The 16,776-nt window shown below is 44.8% G+C and overlaps 1 protein-coding gene across 1 annotated transcript in view; it reads right to left on the bottom strand.

The window, feature by feature from the left end:
- Positions 1-16,776, bottom strand: part of LOC111862734 (POU domain, class 2, transcription factor 2) — a 201,733-nt gene that overhangs the window by 12,309 nt on the left and 172,648 nt on the right. The window contains exon 5 of the mRNA XM_023848368.2: positions 7,818-7,933. Coding sequence (XP_023704136.2) covers positions 7,818-7,933 — 116 coding nt within the window. The remainder of the gene's footprint in view (positions 1-7,817; positions 7,934-16,776) is intronic.

The raw sequence follows: 16,776 nt of genomic DNA, 5'->3' as shown, positions 1-16,776 counted from the left end.
CCCATTAGACAGAAGGTTGGCTGGGCCCAAGAGCCGGCCTGGACGATATGGAGAAGTGAAAAAAAAATCTTGCTCTACTGGGACTCGAACCGGGGTCTTCCAACACTTAACTCGTCGCTATACCGACTGAGTTATCCCGACACCTTAACTAACGGCAGTTTTATTATGATTATTATTATGGTCCACTGGAGCATTCCCAGCAAAGGGCAAAGCGAAACCGTATGACCGGAGCGAGAACTGACAGGACCGGAAATGACGAAATGGAAACAGAAACACTCAACAAGATAAACTGAGCCGTTCCTATACTTCAGCTTCTCATAGAGAGATCTGGGTTTGATTCCGGATAACTTCGTGTGAGCTTCTTACCGGGCGGAATGGCAGTGAGTGGAGCCTGTTTTCAAGAGTTCTGTCGGTTTCTCCCTGTTAATCATCACTACATCATCTGTCACCGCCTCGAGAGAGCTGCGATAACCCTGACAGGCAGCACATTATCATATCCTCGGTCTTTTCAGTGTGTGGTCTCGTCTGTGATCCGGCATTTGCCTGCCCACAGCGTGAGAAAGTCAAAATTGGGGAACTGACGGATGGAGGTTGGAACATTCGCAAAGAATGAAACATCAAAGTAAACTTTCCGTTATGCACCAAAAAGAACATGAGATACCGCTCATCCAGGCCCAGCTCAAGCGGCGGCCCGGTTTCGATCCCGGGGTCTGGTCAAGTGGGATTTGTGGTGGACAAAGTGGCGCTGGGGCAGCTTTTCTCCGAGTACTTCGGTTTCCCCTGCCAATTTTCATTCCACCAATTGCTCCACAATCACCCTCACCTATCATCTGGGGCTGGTACAATAGGCCAGAAGTTGCCGCAGTACAAGGGACTTAGTCCCACCCCACTAGCAATAAAAAAAAATATACCGATTAGCCCAGAAAAGATGCGGGAAGTTGAAGCCGAAGCAAATTTTCTGCGCCACGAAACAAACCAGGATTAGTGTAGCGTTAAGGGTGTCGGCTCGTATTTGAGAGGTGACAGGTTCGAATCCCAGCGGGAGCGGTGGTAACTCTGCTTTGCTGGAATTTATGTTCCTCCAGGCAAATGTCGAGACGGTATATCAGGTCATGACCGCTTCCTTCCCGATTCGTTCCAATGCAAAGGTTTACACTGTTACAGGCGTTTTCAAATGGGCCAAAGAGACGCCAACACATGCATCTGCTTTGTCTTGTGAGTACATCACGTCAAGACACGATGTCTGCGATATGACGCAAAGAAAGGAGCAAGTTGAAACGAATGAGATTATGAAAACCGCCGCACACTGGTCTGAGTCTTGATGCTTCTCTCGTCTCATCTCTAGATACTTGTCTTGACGCAGTTGGTGTGCGGTAGCCATAATCCATTCCACAGTTGGCATCATGTAACTCGTGGACATCGGAAACATTTTACTTTCTTGCCTGTGTTTCCTTTACTCATCCCTTGTTTGTCCGGGGTCGGGGGAGGCTTATAAACGTTTCCACACGTTTATCGAAAACGCGGCCGTCACTGGCTCCTCTCAGTTTTATGGGACGCGATGTATTCATGATATTCAGTACGTAAGTAAGTCAGTCAGTCAAGATGGACTTGTAAATATCCCTACACAGACACGAGACAGGAAATTTGACAGCTCAGGGAAATGTGGGGCGGAGAAGGGAACTTGGGAACAGTTTGCACAGTTCAAGCGTTTCGCTGGAGGAGAGAGACACAAGTTAAACGCCAGGACGCGGAGGCCTGAGGCACGAAGTGAGCCCCCCCCCCCAACCCATACGCTTGTAATGCCCCAAGATCTGTATAAAGTTATTACAAGTGAACACAAAATGGAGAGGTCATTCGCATAATTTCAAGCTGATGACTGTAACCAAACTGAGTAACTGTGGCCTGCACGAGAAATATACACAGGCAGAAAAATTTTCTGGCAAAAGTTGAAGCGATCTCCTAGCACAGACGAAAGGTAGGGAAAAGCTATCACTGTAACAGGACGTGAAGGCCCATAGGGTTGTGAGATGTTGAGGCACCCACATTTTCTAGATAATCAGCTCACAGATGGTGGTGAGGTTGTCAGCCTCACGCGCCGGGCGCCCTTTACCTCCAGGAAAATTCCTGGTACTCATTTCTGTTAGGGCCTGAGGCGACACCAGGGCCATTTTTGTTATTGCTAGTGGGGTGGGACTAAGTCCCTTGTACTGCTGCCACTTCTGGCCTATTGTCCCAGCCCCAAATGACAGGTGAGGGTGATTGTGGAGCAATTAGTGGAATGAAGATTGGCAGGGGAAACCGAAGTACTGGGAGAAAACCTGCCCCAGCGCCAATTTGTCCACCACAAATACCACTTCACCATACCCGGGATCGAACCAGGGCCGCCGCGGTGGGAAGCCAGCAATTAACAGTTCCAGCTATGGCGCGGCCCGACCCCAGGGCCATAGTGCCGCTGGAAGAATTAGGTCAATTCAAAAATCCTATGACATCAGGAATCTAACCCGCGACCTACCGGCTTGTAGCATAGTGCCTCAACCAACTACGCTACCGCGTGTCCCCCCACTTATAAATAAGCAGCAAAATACTACTCAAAAATTGGACGGGGGGACTTGACAATTCGCATCTCCAGTTAAGATTTCTGAACAGCCCCTCCATTCACTGACTGTGTGCACTGTGGATTTTAGGCATCACAGAGAAGCTGGATGGAAATAATAAACATAATCACGATCATAATAATAATAATATCTTTGTGGTACCTTCTTTCGGCAGAAGTAGACATTTTAATGCCGATTGCAACACTGCAGGTATTTGCTGGCATCTTGCGGTGCTATTATGTATTACTTTCGCACTTGGTTTCCACCGAAATGACGTAACGACATACGCGTACCTACGCAACAGAGGCCTGCTTAGACAACTTACGTACTGGTTGACAGCAACAGAGCTGTGTAAGTGGTTCCTAACTGGTACTGACGATGGTGCATAACACTCGGGATTACTGCGTTTTTGATCTTTGCCCATCGTCTGGTATTCTAAAGAGAGCTACGTTGCCGAAACTGGGTCTGTTTCCATTCTCTGGCGAAAGGGTGGGAGACACGAACTTTGTTGGGTCCGTTAGAAAGTGTTCATCCCAGTCACTGTACGAATGACTGAGACTGGCTCTTTCCAACGGAACACTTCTACCTGAGAGAGAGAGAGCAAAAAGTTACGGCAAACGATACAACTTGAGAAGCACCACAGTCTGAACCCTTCACCAAATAGGCCTGTTACTAACTTCATGGAGCCGAGATCTTCTCGAGAAGCCGCCAGTTGTGCAGCTATTCAAGAGCTTCCCAGTATTCAGTGGAAGCAGGTTTATTGCCGTTTACACAAGAGCCCTCCACTGGTCCCTATCCAGAGCCAGATCAATCCAGTGCATACCATCTCATCCTATCTCTCTAAGATCCAAATGAATACTATCCAACCACCTTCCCAGTGCCCTCTTTCCTTCTGGCTTTCCCACCAATATCCTATATGCATTCCTCTTCTCCCCATTCTGCTACATGCCCTGCCCACCCCATCCTCCTTGACTTGATCACTCTAATTATACTTGGAGAAGAGTACAAGTTATGAAGCTCCATACTGTGCAGTTTTCTCCAATCTCCCGCCACTTCATCTCTGTTCGGTCCAAATATTCTCCTCAACACCCTGTTCTAAAACACCCTCAGTCTATGTTCCTCCCTTAATGTCAGAGACCAGGTTTCATACCCATACAGAACCACAGGCTAAATTATAGTTTTGTAATTATAATTTCCATGTTTTTGGACAGTAGAAGAGAAGACAAGGTTCCGGACTGACTGGTTTTCAGTCCCTTCTCACTAACAATCTTGCCACTCGACACTGAGTAGTTTTAGTAACCGACAGCGTCGTTAAATAAATCATACATTTTTATACACAATGTGCAGAACCTGCAATAAATGCATATGTTCAATAAGTACTGGTTCGTGAATGCGTTATGCCCAGTGACGTAACTCATAAACAAGTTTTTCTTTTTGTTCACTTAGGTATCATTTTATTTCTTGTATTGGGATTTTACTCAGGTGTGTCTGGCAGAGTTAGGACTAATTTCGCTATTGTCCAGTAGGCTCACTGCTAGTGCATGAGTGTGGTTTTGTAATTTTCTTACGTATTTACTTCACTGAGCGCTGTGTTCATTTGTAGATCTTCACGGATCCTGTGAGTGTTTATGTACCATTCTGAATGCACTTTGGTATATAAATCATGGTGCTTGTGCAGGGCAACGCGGATGAGCAACTACGAGCTTCTCAAGAAATACTCTGATCCATGGAGTTGGTTGTCTCTGCAGAAGACCCGTGATTGCATCTGTGTAGTTACTTTGTGTGTGGCTTCATCTTCCACGAGAGCGCTACTTGTCCCCGCAATTTCCATACGTCCACTGCAGACAGCGCTCCCTGAATATCAATAGCCGCCATTGCTTTTATTCGAGATGAGATGGGAAGGGACAGAAAAATACATGATGAGATAGAAGATTCTGCCTTATCAGCAAACCTAATTTTTTTCTCTTATTTCTTCCCATGCGCTTGTACTCCCGTCTCTTTCGCATACTCCTGCATTTGACATTACATCGAACATATGGTTCATTGGGCCGCATGGAGATGGGGCGTCTTCAGAGAGGAACAGAGAGCTGCGTGTTTGTGTTTGTTCATGACCGGAATTTGCAATGATTTCTCCATTCGCAAATATTTCCCATGTGCTTCAATTCTCTTACATGGGAGCTGATATTTCGTAACAAAATTTCTTGTTAATATCCTTCCTCCTAGATAGACTGTTAATTGCCTTCAATCTATTACTGACTTTGCTGCCTTTCGGATGGAAATTATGGGTTAGGATCCTGATCACATGATCTTGTGTGTTGTTTCGGGGGTTCTGAATGCAGCGCCGTATAGATCAGACAATATCGGACGTTTCGTAGGAATATATAGCTTGAATCTTCAGGGGCGAACAGTAATACAACCAAGAGACCAGCTGTGTTTGCTGCCTTCTTACTTCGATTACTCTTGGGCCTTTAATTAGGTGGTATGATCCTCCGAAACGTCGGGCGTTCTCTGACTTACACGTCGTTACAATCCAGAAGACAGCACTCTCCATTCTCTTGTGTGACTTAACAGATTAACCACTAAAGCGCAATGCTGATTATGTCTAGCGCCTGCCTTCACATAAAGCTCAGCACTTTCCTCACAAAATGTACGTATTGTGTGTACTGTATGACTCTCAGAACACAAGGCGAGTATCTTCCTAAACAGCGCTAACCAGTGTTATTTGTAAACGAGTCGATGTGTTTTCGGGGGCGTAGTACCTGATTTGTAAATATTGTAACGTATTTGCTAGAAGCATTGCTAGGCAACTGCTCGATAAACATCCCGCGACACACACAAGCAACAAAGGGACAAGTCTAGGCAGCAGTCAGCGGGCCAATGGACGGGTGGGTAGCAATCACGTGACTTGTTTTCTATGTGGTCCGTGCGGAGACTATATAACGAGGATCTGTTGTGGCTTAGATTAGTTCAGTTCAGCAGTGGAGAATATAAGTACGAGAATGGAGCATGTCTTTAGTGAACTGTGAAGATTGTTTGAGTACAGATTAGGAGAGAAGAGTACAGAGTAACTGAAGACGAAATAGTAAGAAGACTTCATAGTCTCCTGAAGTGCTAGTTTCTGTGTTGAGATCCGTTGCCAGGAGACGACTAGTGGAGACTGAGAATCACAGTGCGTGTGCAACGGGGAATGAAAGCGCGCAGAATAGCGATAGGGCTATAATTGGGTGTGATTAAGGGAACTTGTAACGGAAGTGCCAATAAATCCAATCATCCGCCATATAACCCGCTATTTTCGTCACGCGTACCCCCCCCCCACATGTGACGGTACTATTCTCATAAATTTCGTGTCCGGTTTTTAAAATATTTCCTGTGTGTTACATGGTCAGTTAAACTTTACTGAAACGACTCTTCTAATTTCTTCCTGCTTCAGAGAGTTAACTTTAAAATACTATCTCATCAATATCACAAGTTACAGGGAACAAATTCGCAATAAATAGGAAAATTCTTTCAACTCAAATCTAGTAAACTCAAAACAATGTTTTACACGTGTAAGCGTGATTCACTCACTGTTTCGTTTTCAACTAGACCAGCCATGAAACTCTGTGTTTTTGAACACAGTGAGGCTGACCTCACCGCCATCTGTGAGCTGACTAGAAAATGTGGGAGCCTCAACGTCTGTTGCAGGGACACCTTTACGTTTTTTAAATGAAATTTCAGGTTCAGCAAATCGGCGAATCTATTTATCGGTTAAGAGACTATTAAGGGTCTCCAGAAAGATTTTGTTTGATGTAGTTATGTAGGCCCTATCACCTTACGCTTCCAGAAATGAGGTTTCCCCTAGACCACGGTTACCCCGCTAACGGTGACCTTAAAGCTGTCCCTATGCTTAACTGCCTGGACACTACGCAATGAAGACGGCAATAGTTGGAGGTGAGTGGTCAGCTATACACCCCGGCCGCTTTACCGCCGGTACAATTTGAGTAGGAGGCTGGCTGGGCTCTAGAACCGGTCTGAACGACGTGGAGAGGAGAAAAATCTTGCTCCTGCCGGAAATCAAACTCCGATCCCCAACCCCACCGCCTTGGTTGTCCAGCCCGTAGTCAGTCGAATCAGTGGCTATTTGCAGAATTTGTAATTTGTCTTTGTGTTAGTTTGTATCCAATAACCAAATGACGCAATCACTAACTGTTGTAGTTGGTTAAGTTGCGATAAAAGCAAACGCACTGCGTAACGGTGAATTGGGCGTCATTACAGCGCTCAATTGTCAGCTGAAGAAAAAGTGAGGTTAAGTGTTTCTGTTTAATAAGCAGATCTTACGGAAAATATTTTATATAAGAGCAGCAGCATATTGTTCAACGTCTTAGCTGTCCTTCTAGGAGCTTTGCAAATTACTGAAGTCAGGAATTGACAGTGTTTTAAACAATTTCTCCCTGAATCTTCAACATTTTGTATACTAATTAGACACAAAATTCCTGGCTATACAGTCGCCTTCCAGAAATGTCCGTCCATGAAAAGAAGACAGGGCCCCTTAACTATATCGAGGTTTCTTTTAAGCGCAGTCTATCTCTCAACTATTTCCAAAAAGTCGGGCAAGGGGAAATTTGTGAACTCGAAAAATAAACGGTGTTCATCTAGTGGAATTCTCGAGAGAAAATCACACAAATGGAACACATTTTCACTGTAGCTTACCAGTTCTATCTCTCCTTCATTTTTTGTGTCCTGCTTACGAAAACAAGAACAGATCAAGGAAGACGAATGGGAGAACAATTGAGGAGGGGTAAGTTTAAGGGGCGATCATTCAACAATTCCCAGAAGCCCTCAAACCAAAACTTTCTTGCCACGGTGCTCTCCGCGCATAAATGTTCTAGCAAACAAAACAAAGGGCTTCTATACGAATGAGATTATGAAAACCGCCGCACGCCGGTCTGAGTCATGACGTCAGCATCATGACTCAGACCGGTGTGTGGCGGTTTTCATCTCATTCGTTTCAACTGTGCTCCTATCTTTGTGTCATGTCGCAGACATCGTGTCTTGACTGTTACATGCCTTGACGCATGCCGGTGTGCGGCCTACCTTATGGTTACCTTTTGCTTCACTAATCCGGATTATTACCCAATCCTCGTGACCTCGACCAAATTACTCCGGATTAGCGGGGGTCACTATATTTTAATTCGAATGGCGACATATCAGCAACCGAAAATGAAACAGTGTTGCAACACTCACCAGATTGAGAGCTTCCCTTTCTGAGTCCATGGAGTCGCCATCTTGCGGCAGGTCTGCCGCAACGTCGCTACTAATACTGTGCTCGTCGTTGCTGACGTCACCGTTCAGCCCGGCATCTGAAACCAGAAATGCCATCAGCACCTTCAGCACAAGGTCTGGAGTAATCGTCTCGAGACACATCACGGATCCTAATAGAATCCTGTCCGCCATTTTGGAGATCTCAATTGCGTAACTTTTCCTAGCCTCCTCTCACTCTTCTACGTCCAGAGCGCCATGGTCTCCAGCAATCTCAAGCTACGAGAACAAGATACCTGGTACAAAAACGTAAATGTATAGTTGTCCCTGTGCTTAATTAAGCACATCGCTGTGACGACATGTGGGGAGTACAAACATAGCTCCATTACCCTTGACCTTGGTAATACATGGAGGTGAGTGGTCACCTTCACGCCCCGTGCCGCTATACCCCCAGATAAAGAGCCCCAGGTACCCACTAGATAGAATGCATGGTGGGTCCCGCAGTCTGGACACTTGAGTAGGGAAACGAAATTCTTGTCCTGGCGGGAATCGAGCTACGGCCTTCCCTTCCAGCCCTAGCCCTTCGCTATTCAGTTTCTTACGTTAACTACAATCGAAGTACTCTCACTTTGGATGAGATATGTGACACCATGTAGCCTGCACGGTATCCTGAGGATGGAGGCAGTAGGTTCCTCCGAAACGCTTGAAACTTCCTATCAACGAGATGGCGATACATACCAGAAGCAAATTATCTTCAATTCTAAATTACGTTCCAACTGGGCGGAAAACCCAAGTTTCACTCCCACACAGCATCACAAGAGTATTCCTGTAGTCACGTGATGGACTACAGACTGGGTTTGGAATGGTAATCGGTTTTATTGAACTCCTGAACAACTCGAGACTGCACTTTACAGATCGCTGTCTTACAAAGAGAAGTCCTCAGCCACGGTACTCATTGATCTTCTTGCAGGAAGTGCACGCGTATGTGTTCTGAAGGGCAAGAGACCATATACCTTAAGAGCCTAATGAAACCACTGTACTTGAAGTGTCGCAAATTGACGTTATAGCTAAGTGACTCCACGGAATATAGTTCTTGAAAAGCCAAGCAATCGCTTAGGTATCAGCGAAATTCCGAAAATTCTACAGAAAACCGAAGGCTCACTACAGTGCCAGGTACTGAACCAAGTCAGTGTTCCATCTAAGCCGGATATTCAAGGGAGCAAGCCACGGCGTCTTCTGAGCAGCAATTCAGTTAGCTTGGGCCACCCCTGGGGAGGGGAGACAGCGATTTAAAAAAAAGGTCCATAATAGACATTACATTTACAAGCTCTAAAAAAATAGTTTGATTTTTAATTCCACTTTTATTAATTCAAGTTAACTATATAATAACGCAACAAAGGTGCGCGGGAGTGGGCCAAATTAGTCCATTCTACGCTCCACCCTCTTAGTTCCCTACGCTCAAATGTTACATCCTGAATAATGTTTCCGGATAAATACAATCCTGATTTGGAGAAATCACTAATACTGCTGCGACATAAATTACATGCAGCTATGCAAAGCTCTGTCGGTGCCCACGCGACCGCCCTGATATTTTAGTCGCATCCGCTAGATCCACAATGCACTGCGCAGGCCTGTGCGCAGGAAACAAACAGGCCCTCTGAATGGACGGAAAACAGATTATTAACGTCATGACCGGGATCCACTCGCGCGAACTTACCGTAACTTTTAGTCGAGATTTCCGTGAGACTTCTGCTGATACGAACACGGACTGGTCCTAAAATGATTTTCTTCTGTTTATGTTACCTTCAAAATGGTGATTGGGAGGGCTGATTACATAAAGGCCAAGAAACTAATTCAGCATTATCAATTTCTGAAGTAGTTACTTGCAGGGGGAGAAGACGTTTCCGCGAGCCGGAGAGGGTGTAAAAAAAGTATAGGGGATAGGTAGTTTCAAAAGTTGGCAGGTAATCATGAATTTCATTGTGAGGCGAGGAGAAGCCAATAAAACAATGGGTAGCCACTTTTGTAAGTATTATGAAGTCGATCCTTGCCTACAGTTTTTGTAAATTATTGCAAGACACTGTGCTAAGGACGATGGGAACATATATACCATTGTGCAAGATGTTTTTTATACAAACCGAGATTCCTGGAGGCGCTCTATATTTTTTTATTGGTAGTGGGGTAGGAATAACTCCCTTGCACTGGGCCCACTTCTGGCCTATTGTACCAGCTCCAGATGATAGGTGAGGGTGATTGTGGAGCAATTGGTGGAATGAAGATTGGTAGGGGAAACCGAAGTACCCGGAGAAAACCTGTCCCAGCGCCACTTTGTCCACCACAAATCCCACTTGACCAGACCCGGGATCGAACCCGGGCCGCCGCGATGGGAAGCCAGTGGCTAACCGCTTGAGCTATGGCGCGGCCAGGCGGTCTATAAGTCACGTGGGAAGGTAAGAATAACAAATGCGAGTGCACAGAAATAGATGCCCGTACTTTTATTCCTTTTTATTACATGTCCAACTTACAGCGTGACGTACCTTATTCAACGTTATGCTACTGAAGGCGCCACGAGGCTAGACAAGAATTCCACAATCATTTTCACTCATTCTTTACAGAGCCATCGACGAGGGAGTATGGACTTTAACTCTGAAGCAAATACCTAATTACATGTCAAATTTGGAGTATGTTTGCCCCATGGCTTAACGAGGTCTGAGTGTTCATGTGTTGCTGTTGTTCACCATGAAATGTTTTGGTTTTGTGTTAAGTTTGGATTGCACTGGATCGAAATGAACCAAAATTAGATAGGCTGTGCAATTTTATAGGCAATATAAGATTTTGTCCTTCCACAACGTTGTAGTGTGGTATCAGTATATAGAAGAAAGATACTGCTGGTGTCTTCAGGGTAAAATGAAGATAGGCGCGGTATGTTCCTCTCAAACACTGATAATTAAGAACCCGATGACATAAAATGTAAGACTATAATACACATTTCTATTGACCTAATATATGCGTTACCAGATCACGCATTTTCTGTTCAGGTTCTCCAGTCTCCGTGTTCAGTTATTGGTCCATATGACTTAAAGTCTGTGTACCCTGACAAAAACTATTCCTGTCCGGGATTGCAGACTGGCTCCATCTAGCGGTTCCACCGGTCATTTTACGTGATGAAGGAGGCAAAAAACAGTTCTGGAGACTTGATGCAGAACGCTCAGTACAGCTGTAAGTATATTAACTGAGTTGGTTTAATTCCTCTGAAAGGAACTTCCGTGGCGATTTCTACCCTAATATCGTTGCTTTAGAAGAAGCGCAGCTGTAATGATGAGAAGTATGCAGCAAGGGAAAACGTGAGGGCTGAAGGTGACATAAAAAATGTTAGAGGGAAGAAATTGGAATATAAGTGCGAATAGAAAGAATGGACCAGTGTCAAGAGTGATGAATGACTTCAAGGGGGCAGTAAGGGTAGATGTAGGCACAGGCTTGTGCGGTCTCCAACTCCAGCAGCAGTTACGTCACGGTCGGCAATGCAGTTTCCTGCCTTTGGTGAAGGGAGAACAAAGAACTTCCTCCGGTTCTAGGCCTGCGTGTCAGAAACTGGTTCCAAAGGTAAACAGCAAGTTAATCTGCGAGATTTTGTGTTCTTCTAGAGACTACCATTAAGAATATTTTTAACATGGCACTCAACACAAAACATTCCGAATAAATAAACAAATGTTAATGTGAAGAAAGCATTCTGGGATTTGGCACCGTGTATATGTGGTGTTAACCGACGTTTCGGAGGAACGTATCGCCTCCATCTTCCGGGTAGAAGAAAAGAAAATATAAGAAATCTGCACGCGAAGAGACCATGAGACGGTCTCTTCACTTGCGGATTTCTTATATTTTTTTCTGTTCTATGATTCTGTTAGTATAAAACAAAATAAACTGCGTGGTTTTAGTCCGCAAGCAAACTATACCGACCGAGCGACCGCAGCTTGTCGGCGAAGTTAGTGCCAACTTCAGCGGATAGAGGGCGTCGCGTGGTCAGTGCAACGAATCCCAAGGCTGTTAATTTCGGTTTTCTAGACCGGAGCCGCTATTTCCTTGAAATAGCTCCTCAACTGTCCTCACGAGGCTGAGTGGACCCCGTTCCAGAAAATCTGGTAGCTCCGGGAATCGAAACCGGACCTCACGATCTGTAGCCAGAAACTCTACTACACCACAGAGGCGGGCGTTGTGTTAGTACACTACTCAGAAAATTACTGTGATTTGAAATGTGACGCTGTGTAGTCTGGTAGTTCTTCGCCCAAGTTTCGGGGGAACACATTGCTCCATTTTCACGGTAGAAGAGTTAAGTAACTGGTTCCTGAGGGAGGCGAATCAGGCGAGGCTCGAAGCTGTGGGTGGCCAAGAGAAACGGTGGCACCAAGAACTGATACAGGAGGACAGGAGAAACGTACGATGGAGAGGAGACGTGTGACAGAGGATGAATAGGGGAAGAAATGAAATGGGCACAAATGAGACAACTTCACAGGCAACTAACACAACAAAATAAAATGAACATAAGAGCTCAGGTTCTTCTCAGGAGAGAGAGAGAAGGGTGACCACGTGATCAAAACAAAATGAAAAGAAAAATAAATAAATTAAAAATATAAATATATTTCCATGAAATACTGGATGGGCGGCCAGTGAAAGCAAAGACATTTATAAAAAAGAATTATTAAGAACATGTTCAGAAACTATCTCCATAAGAACAGAGTCTGCAGTTACTAAGCTCCCTGAGCTGCATGTGTGGCAAATTTCCTAACCCCGAACAGCGCCTGAGTCAGCTTATGAAATGTGTTTCAACTGACGGTGCGACGACAGAGCCACGTCACTATCAGCTGCTTGCTCGTGTCGTGACTCACAACAAAACGAACACCGTGGAGCAGAGCACTTCTTGAGAATCTGATATAGCCCCTCAGCTATTCAAGAAATTCCCACCCATTTGCCGAACCCGAAGGTTCAATAAAAGGTAAGGTAAAGCTATCCACGAAACAGACCGTGGATGCCCATAGGGTTGTGAGACGTCGAGGCTCCTACTCACAGATGGCGGTGAGGCTGTCAGCCTTACGCGCCGGCCCCAATTTACCCCCAGGAAGATTCCTAGTACTCATTTCTGTTAGAGGCTGCGTCGGTCCCGGAGCCATAGTGCGGCTGTAAGGATCAGGTGGATTGAAAAATCCAAGGACCCCATCGGGAATCGAAAACGGGGCCTTCCGGCTTGTAGGATAGTGTCTCAACCAACTACGCTACGTGTCCCCGAAACCAGAAGGAAATTCCCTAAATGTTAATACAAAAGATTAAAAACATATTTTAAATAATGACCCTATTCTGAATACATTGTTTGGGACGGACGTTCTGTGGACCGCCCTGATTTCTTCCAAGCAGTCACTCGAACCGGGAACATCAGCAGCCGGAAATATACCGTGTTATGTCATGGTACGTGCGTCTCGGCAAATAAAAACATAACAATTATAATAATAATGGCAATAAGCGCTCTCAGAGACGAGTGATTGGTACAAATAGCGTTCATGTAAGAGTCCCGAGATAATGGGAAACATGCCATGTAGACTTATGTAGAAGTGGATGTACAGCTCCACCATTCTTGCGTCGGCGCTAGATGGAGATGAGTCTACAGCTTCACGCCCCTGCTGCCTTACCCCCGGGGAAAGAGCTGCCGATTCTCGTTGGATAAGAGGCCGGGTGGGCCCCAGAGACGGTCTGGACTCCATGAAGTAAAGAAAAAATGTTTCCCTGCTGGGAATCGAACGCCGACCCGTCTAGCCACAGCCCATCGCTATACCGAGTAATCTATCCCGGCTCCGTATCAGCAAAAGAAATAACATTACTGGCAGAACATATGGGCCTAGGGCGCGGAACAGCGTTCCATCACAGCACAATTTGGGATGCAGTTTTCTGGGACAACCAGTAGAAAGAGTAAATCTGTATGACAGTTGGGTCCCCACTCCACGAAGTTTTAAAAGAACCATAACAGAAATTACACCAAATATTAATACGTGAAATTAAAATCTGACGTAAGATCGAAAACTTCCACGGAGGCCAGTTAAAACATTCTCAGGATATCAGATGTGTCAGTTGGTTAAAAATTACTGCCATTTCAAGGACCACCTCTGCCCACATAATCAAGGCAGTATAACTTCGTAATCAACTGACACAGCTGAGAGTCCGAGAACTTTTTAATTTTCCATCCTACATTTATTATACACAATCTGCAGAGTCTGCAATAAATGCATATGTTCAATAAGTACTGGTTCATGAATGAGTTGTGCCAAGTGGCGTAACTCATATACACGTTTTTCTTTTCGTTCACTTAGGTAACATTTTAATTCTTGTATTGGAGTTTTACTGGGAGTCCAGATAGCGTAGTCAAGGCATGTCCAACGCGTCGATCGCGGGACGATTTTTGATCGATCTCAGAGGCCTATGAGGAAATCATACGTGAAAAGCATGTAAATTCACTTGTAATACAAAATGATTATATTTAGATTTTGACGGGAAAATACGCGAAAAGTAGTCTGTACTTTCAATGTATGTTGCTTTAACAACAAACATCATGTGTCGTGTTATTTTTGCTTAAAGCGAGGTACGACGATAGGAGGGGGTGGTAGATCACTGGCAGTTTTGACACTAAAAAGTCGATCACAACCTGTCTGAAGTTGGACATGCCTCGCGTAGTCGATATAGAGACTGCCTACGGGCTGGACGACCGGAGGGTCGGAGTTCGAGTCCCGGTAAGTTCAAGAATTTTCTCTTCTCCAAGCCGTCCAGACTGGCTCTACGGTCCACCCAACCTATCCAATGGGTACCGGGGGCTCTTTCCCTGGGGTAAAGCGGCCGGGGCATGAAGCTGACCACTCACCTCCAACTAGTGCCCAGGTCAAATAAATGTGGATCTATACAGCCACTCCCCCATACGCCTTCATGGAGTGGTGCTTAATTAGTTAAGCACTGGGACAACTTTGCCTTGTATTGGGGTTTTACTCAGGTCTGTCTGGCAGAGTTAGGACGGTGTATCTGTTCAGTCTGTGTGTAGTTCCGCTATTGTCCAGCAGGTTCACTGCTAATGCATTAGTGTGCTTTTCTGATCTGCTGAAGTATTTGGCATTCCACCATTTTATTTAACTCAGCACTGCGTTCATTTGTATATCTTCATGGAGCCTGTGCTTGTTTACGTACCAAGGTGCGTTCAGAATGGACGGAAGAATCTTGGATTGAAAGCGCTGGAGGATTTCGATGTTGGAACTGGAGGCTGTCCCCCAGAGACGAATTCCATAGGTCCATATGGATTTGGGTACTGCTTTATACTGGGGGAGTAAACATATTTCAAAGCAAATTCTGGATGACACTCGGAAAAATATCCTGAAGGTGGCCAAGCTTCACAATTACAGACATTCTACGAGCAACCTTTCTTAAAGCGCGAGACAGAATACACTCCAAATAAAGCGACTGCCTCGTGATTCAGCGCATAATTGGGTTGGACTGTGAGCCGGGGGAAGGAACTACTTTTTTACGGCGGACCAGTTGATCGTGGGTGGGAGAGGAAATGATTGACAGGGGGCAGACCGTACGCCATGGATACTGTTATTACACAGTAAATTGCCGTTTGTCTTTATCACGTGATAATATCAAACCGGTAGCAGAGATCTCCCCCTCTGCTTCATGCTATTGTACTTATGGTGTGTGGGGTGGTCATGCCTGACGTTAATTAGACGAACAAGTGGATGATGTTGGGAGCCATAACACGAGAAATGACGTGCGATAATTGCATTTTAATTTGATTCCAGAATCGTGAATGAGTCCCCTCCGTCCTGCATTCATTATATTTAGTTATAATTAGAAATAAAGTAATTTTCAGTGGGAAATTCTTCAGAAATATATTTCGAAAAAAAAAATACCTAACATCACTAACTAGAATGTAACTAACAGATTTTGTTTCGGGCTCAGCTGACCGCCTCTGTGGTCTAGTGATCAGAGTTCCTAGCTACAGATCCAGATGTCCGGGTTCGATTCCCGGCACTACCAGATTTTTTCTGAGAAGTAGTGGGTCTGGAACGGGGTTCACTCAGCCCCGGTCTGGAAATCCGAAATCAATGGCCGTGGGGATTCGTTGCTCTGGCCATGTGACACCCTCTATCTGCTAAAGTTGGCACTAACTTTGCCGACAAGCGGCGGTCGGTCGGTCGGTATAGTTAGCTTGTGGACTAAAACCTCGTAATTTTTTTTCGGGCTCAGCTGCAGATGCAGTCATAATCACCGCCAGCCTAGCAACACAACTCACTACCGGTCTGTCAAGGTAAATTGCTTCTGGCATCCGCCAGCACAGTCATTCTTGCAGGATTCATGACTATATTTTCTGTCTTATGAGTTTGGTAGTTATCAAACTGTCGCTTCCGTTTTATTCAAAACAAAGAATATATATGAGCATGCTATTAAGATAGTATATGATGATATGGAAATTTCTAATTCATCCCATATAAAGTTTTTGGGGGTTAACATTGTAAACACATTATCTTGGAAAACTCATATTGACTTACTCATCCCAAAACTTAGCTCTGCATGTTATGCAATCAGAGCTATTAAATCATATGTAAATCAGGAAACCTTGTTGATGGTTTACTGTGCTTATTTTCATTCACTTATTCACTATGGTGTCATTTTTGGGGTAATTCTTCATATGCCATAAATATTTTTCGTTTATAAAAGAGGGTAGTTAGAATAATAACTGGGGCTGGTAATAGAAGCTCGTGTAGACAGATATTTACCACTTTAAAAATTCTTCCTCTATCATCCTTATACATTTATTCACTTTTATGCTTTGTGGTACTTAACATGGATCAATATCAATTTGTATCTGATGTACATAACAGAGACACTAGACAGGGTTTTAACCTTAATCTTTATCAAC

Source organism: Cryptotermes secundus, unplaced genomic scaffold, assembly GCF_002891405.2.
Source record: "Cryptotermes secundus unplaced genomic scaffold, Csec_1.0 scaffold5, whole genome shotgun sequence".
NCBI classification, from domain to species: Eukaryota; Metazoa; Arthropoda; class Insecta; order Blattodea; family Kalotermitidae; genus Cryptotermes; species Cryptotermes secundus.
The sequence above is the reverse complement of the archived record's forward strand: the minus strand, read 5'-3'. Positions and strand labels throughout refer to the sequence as shown.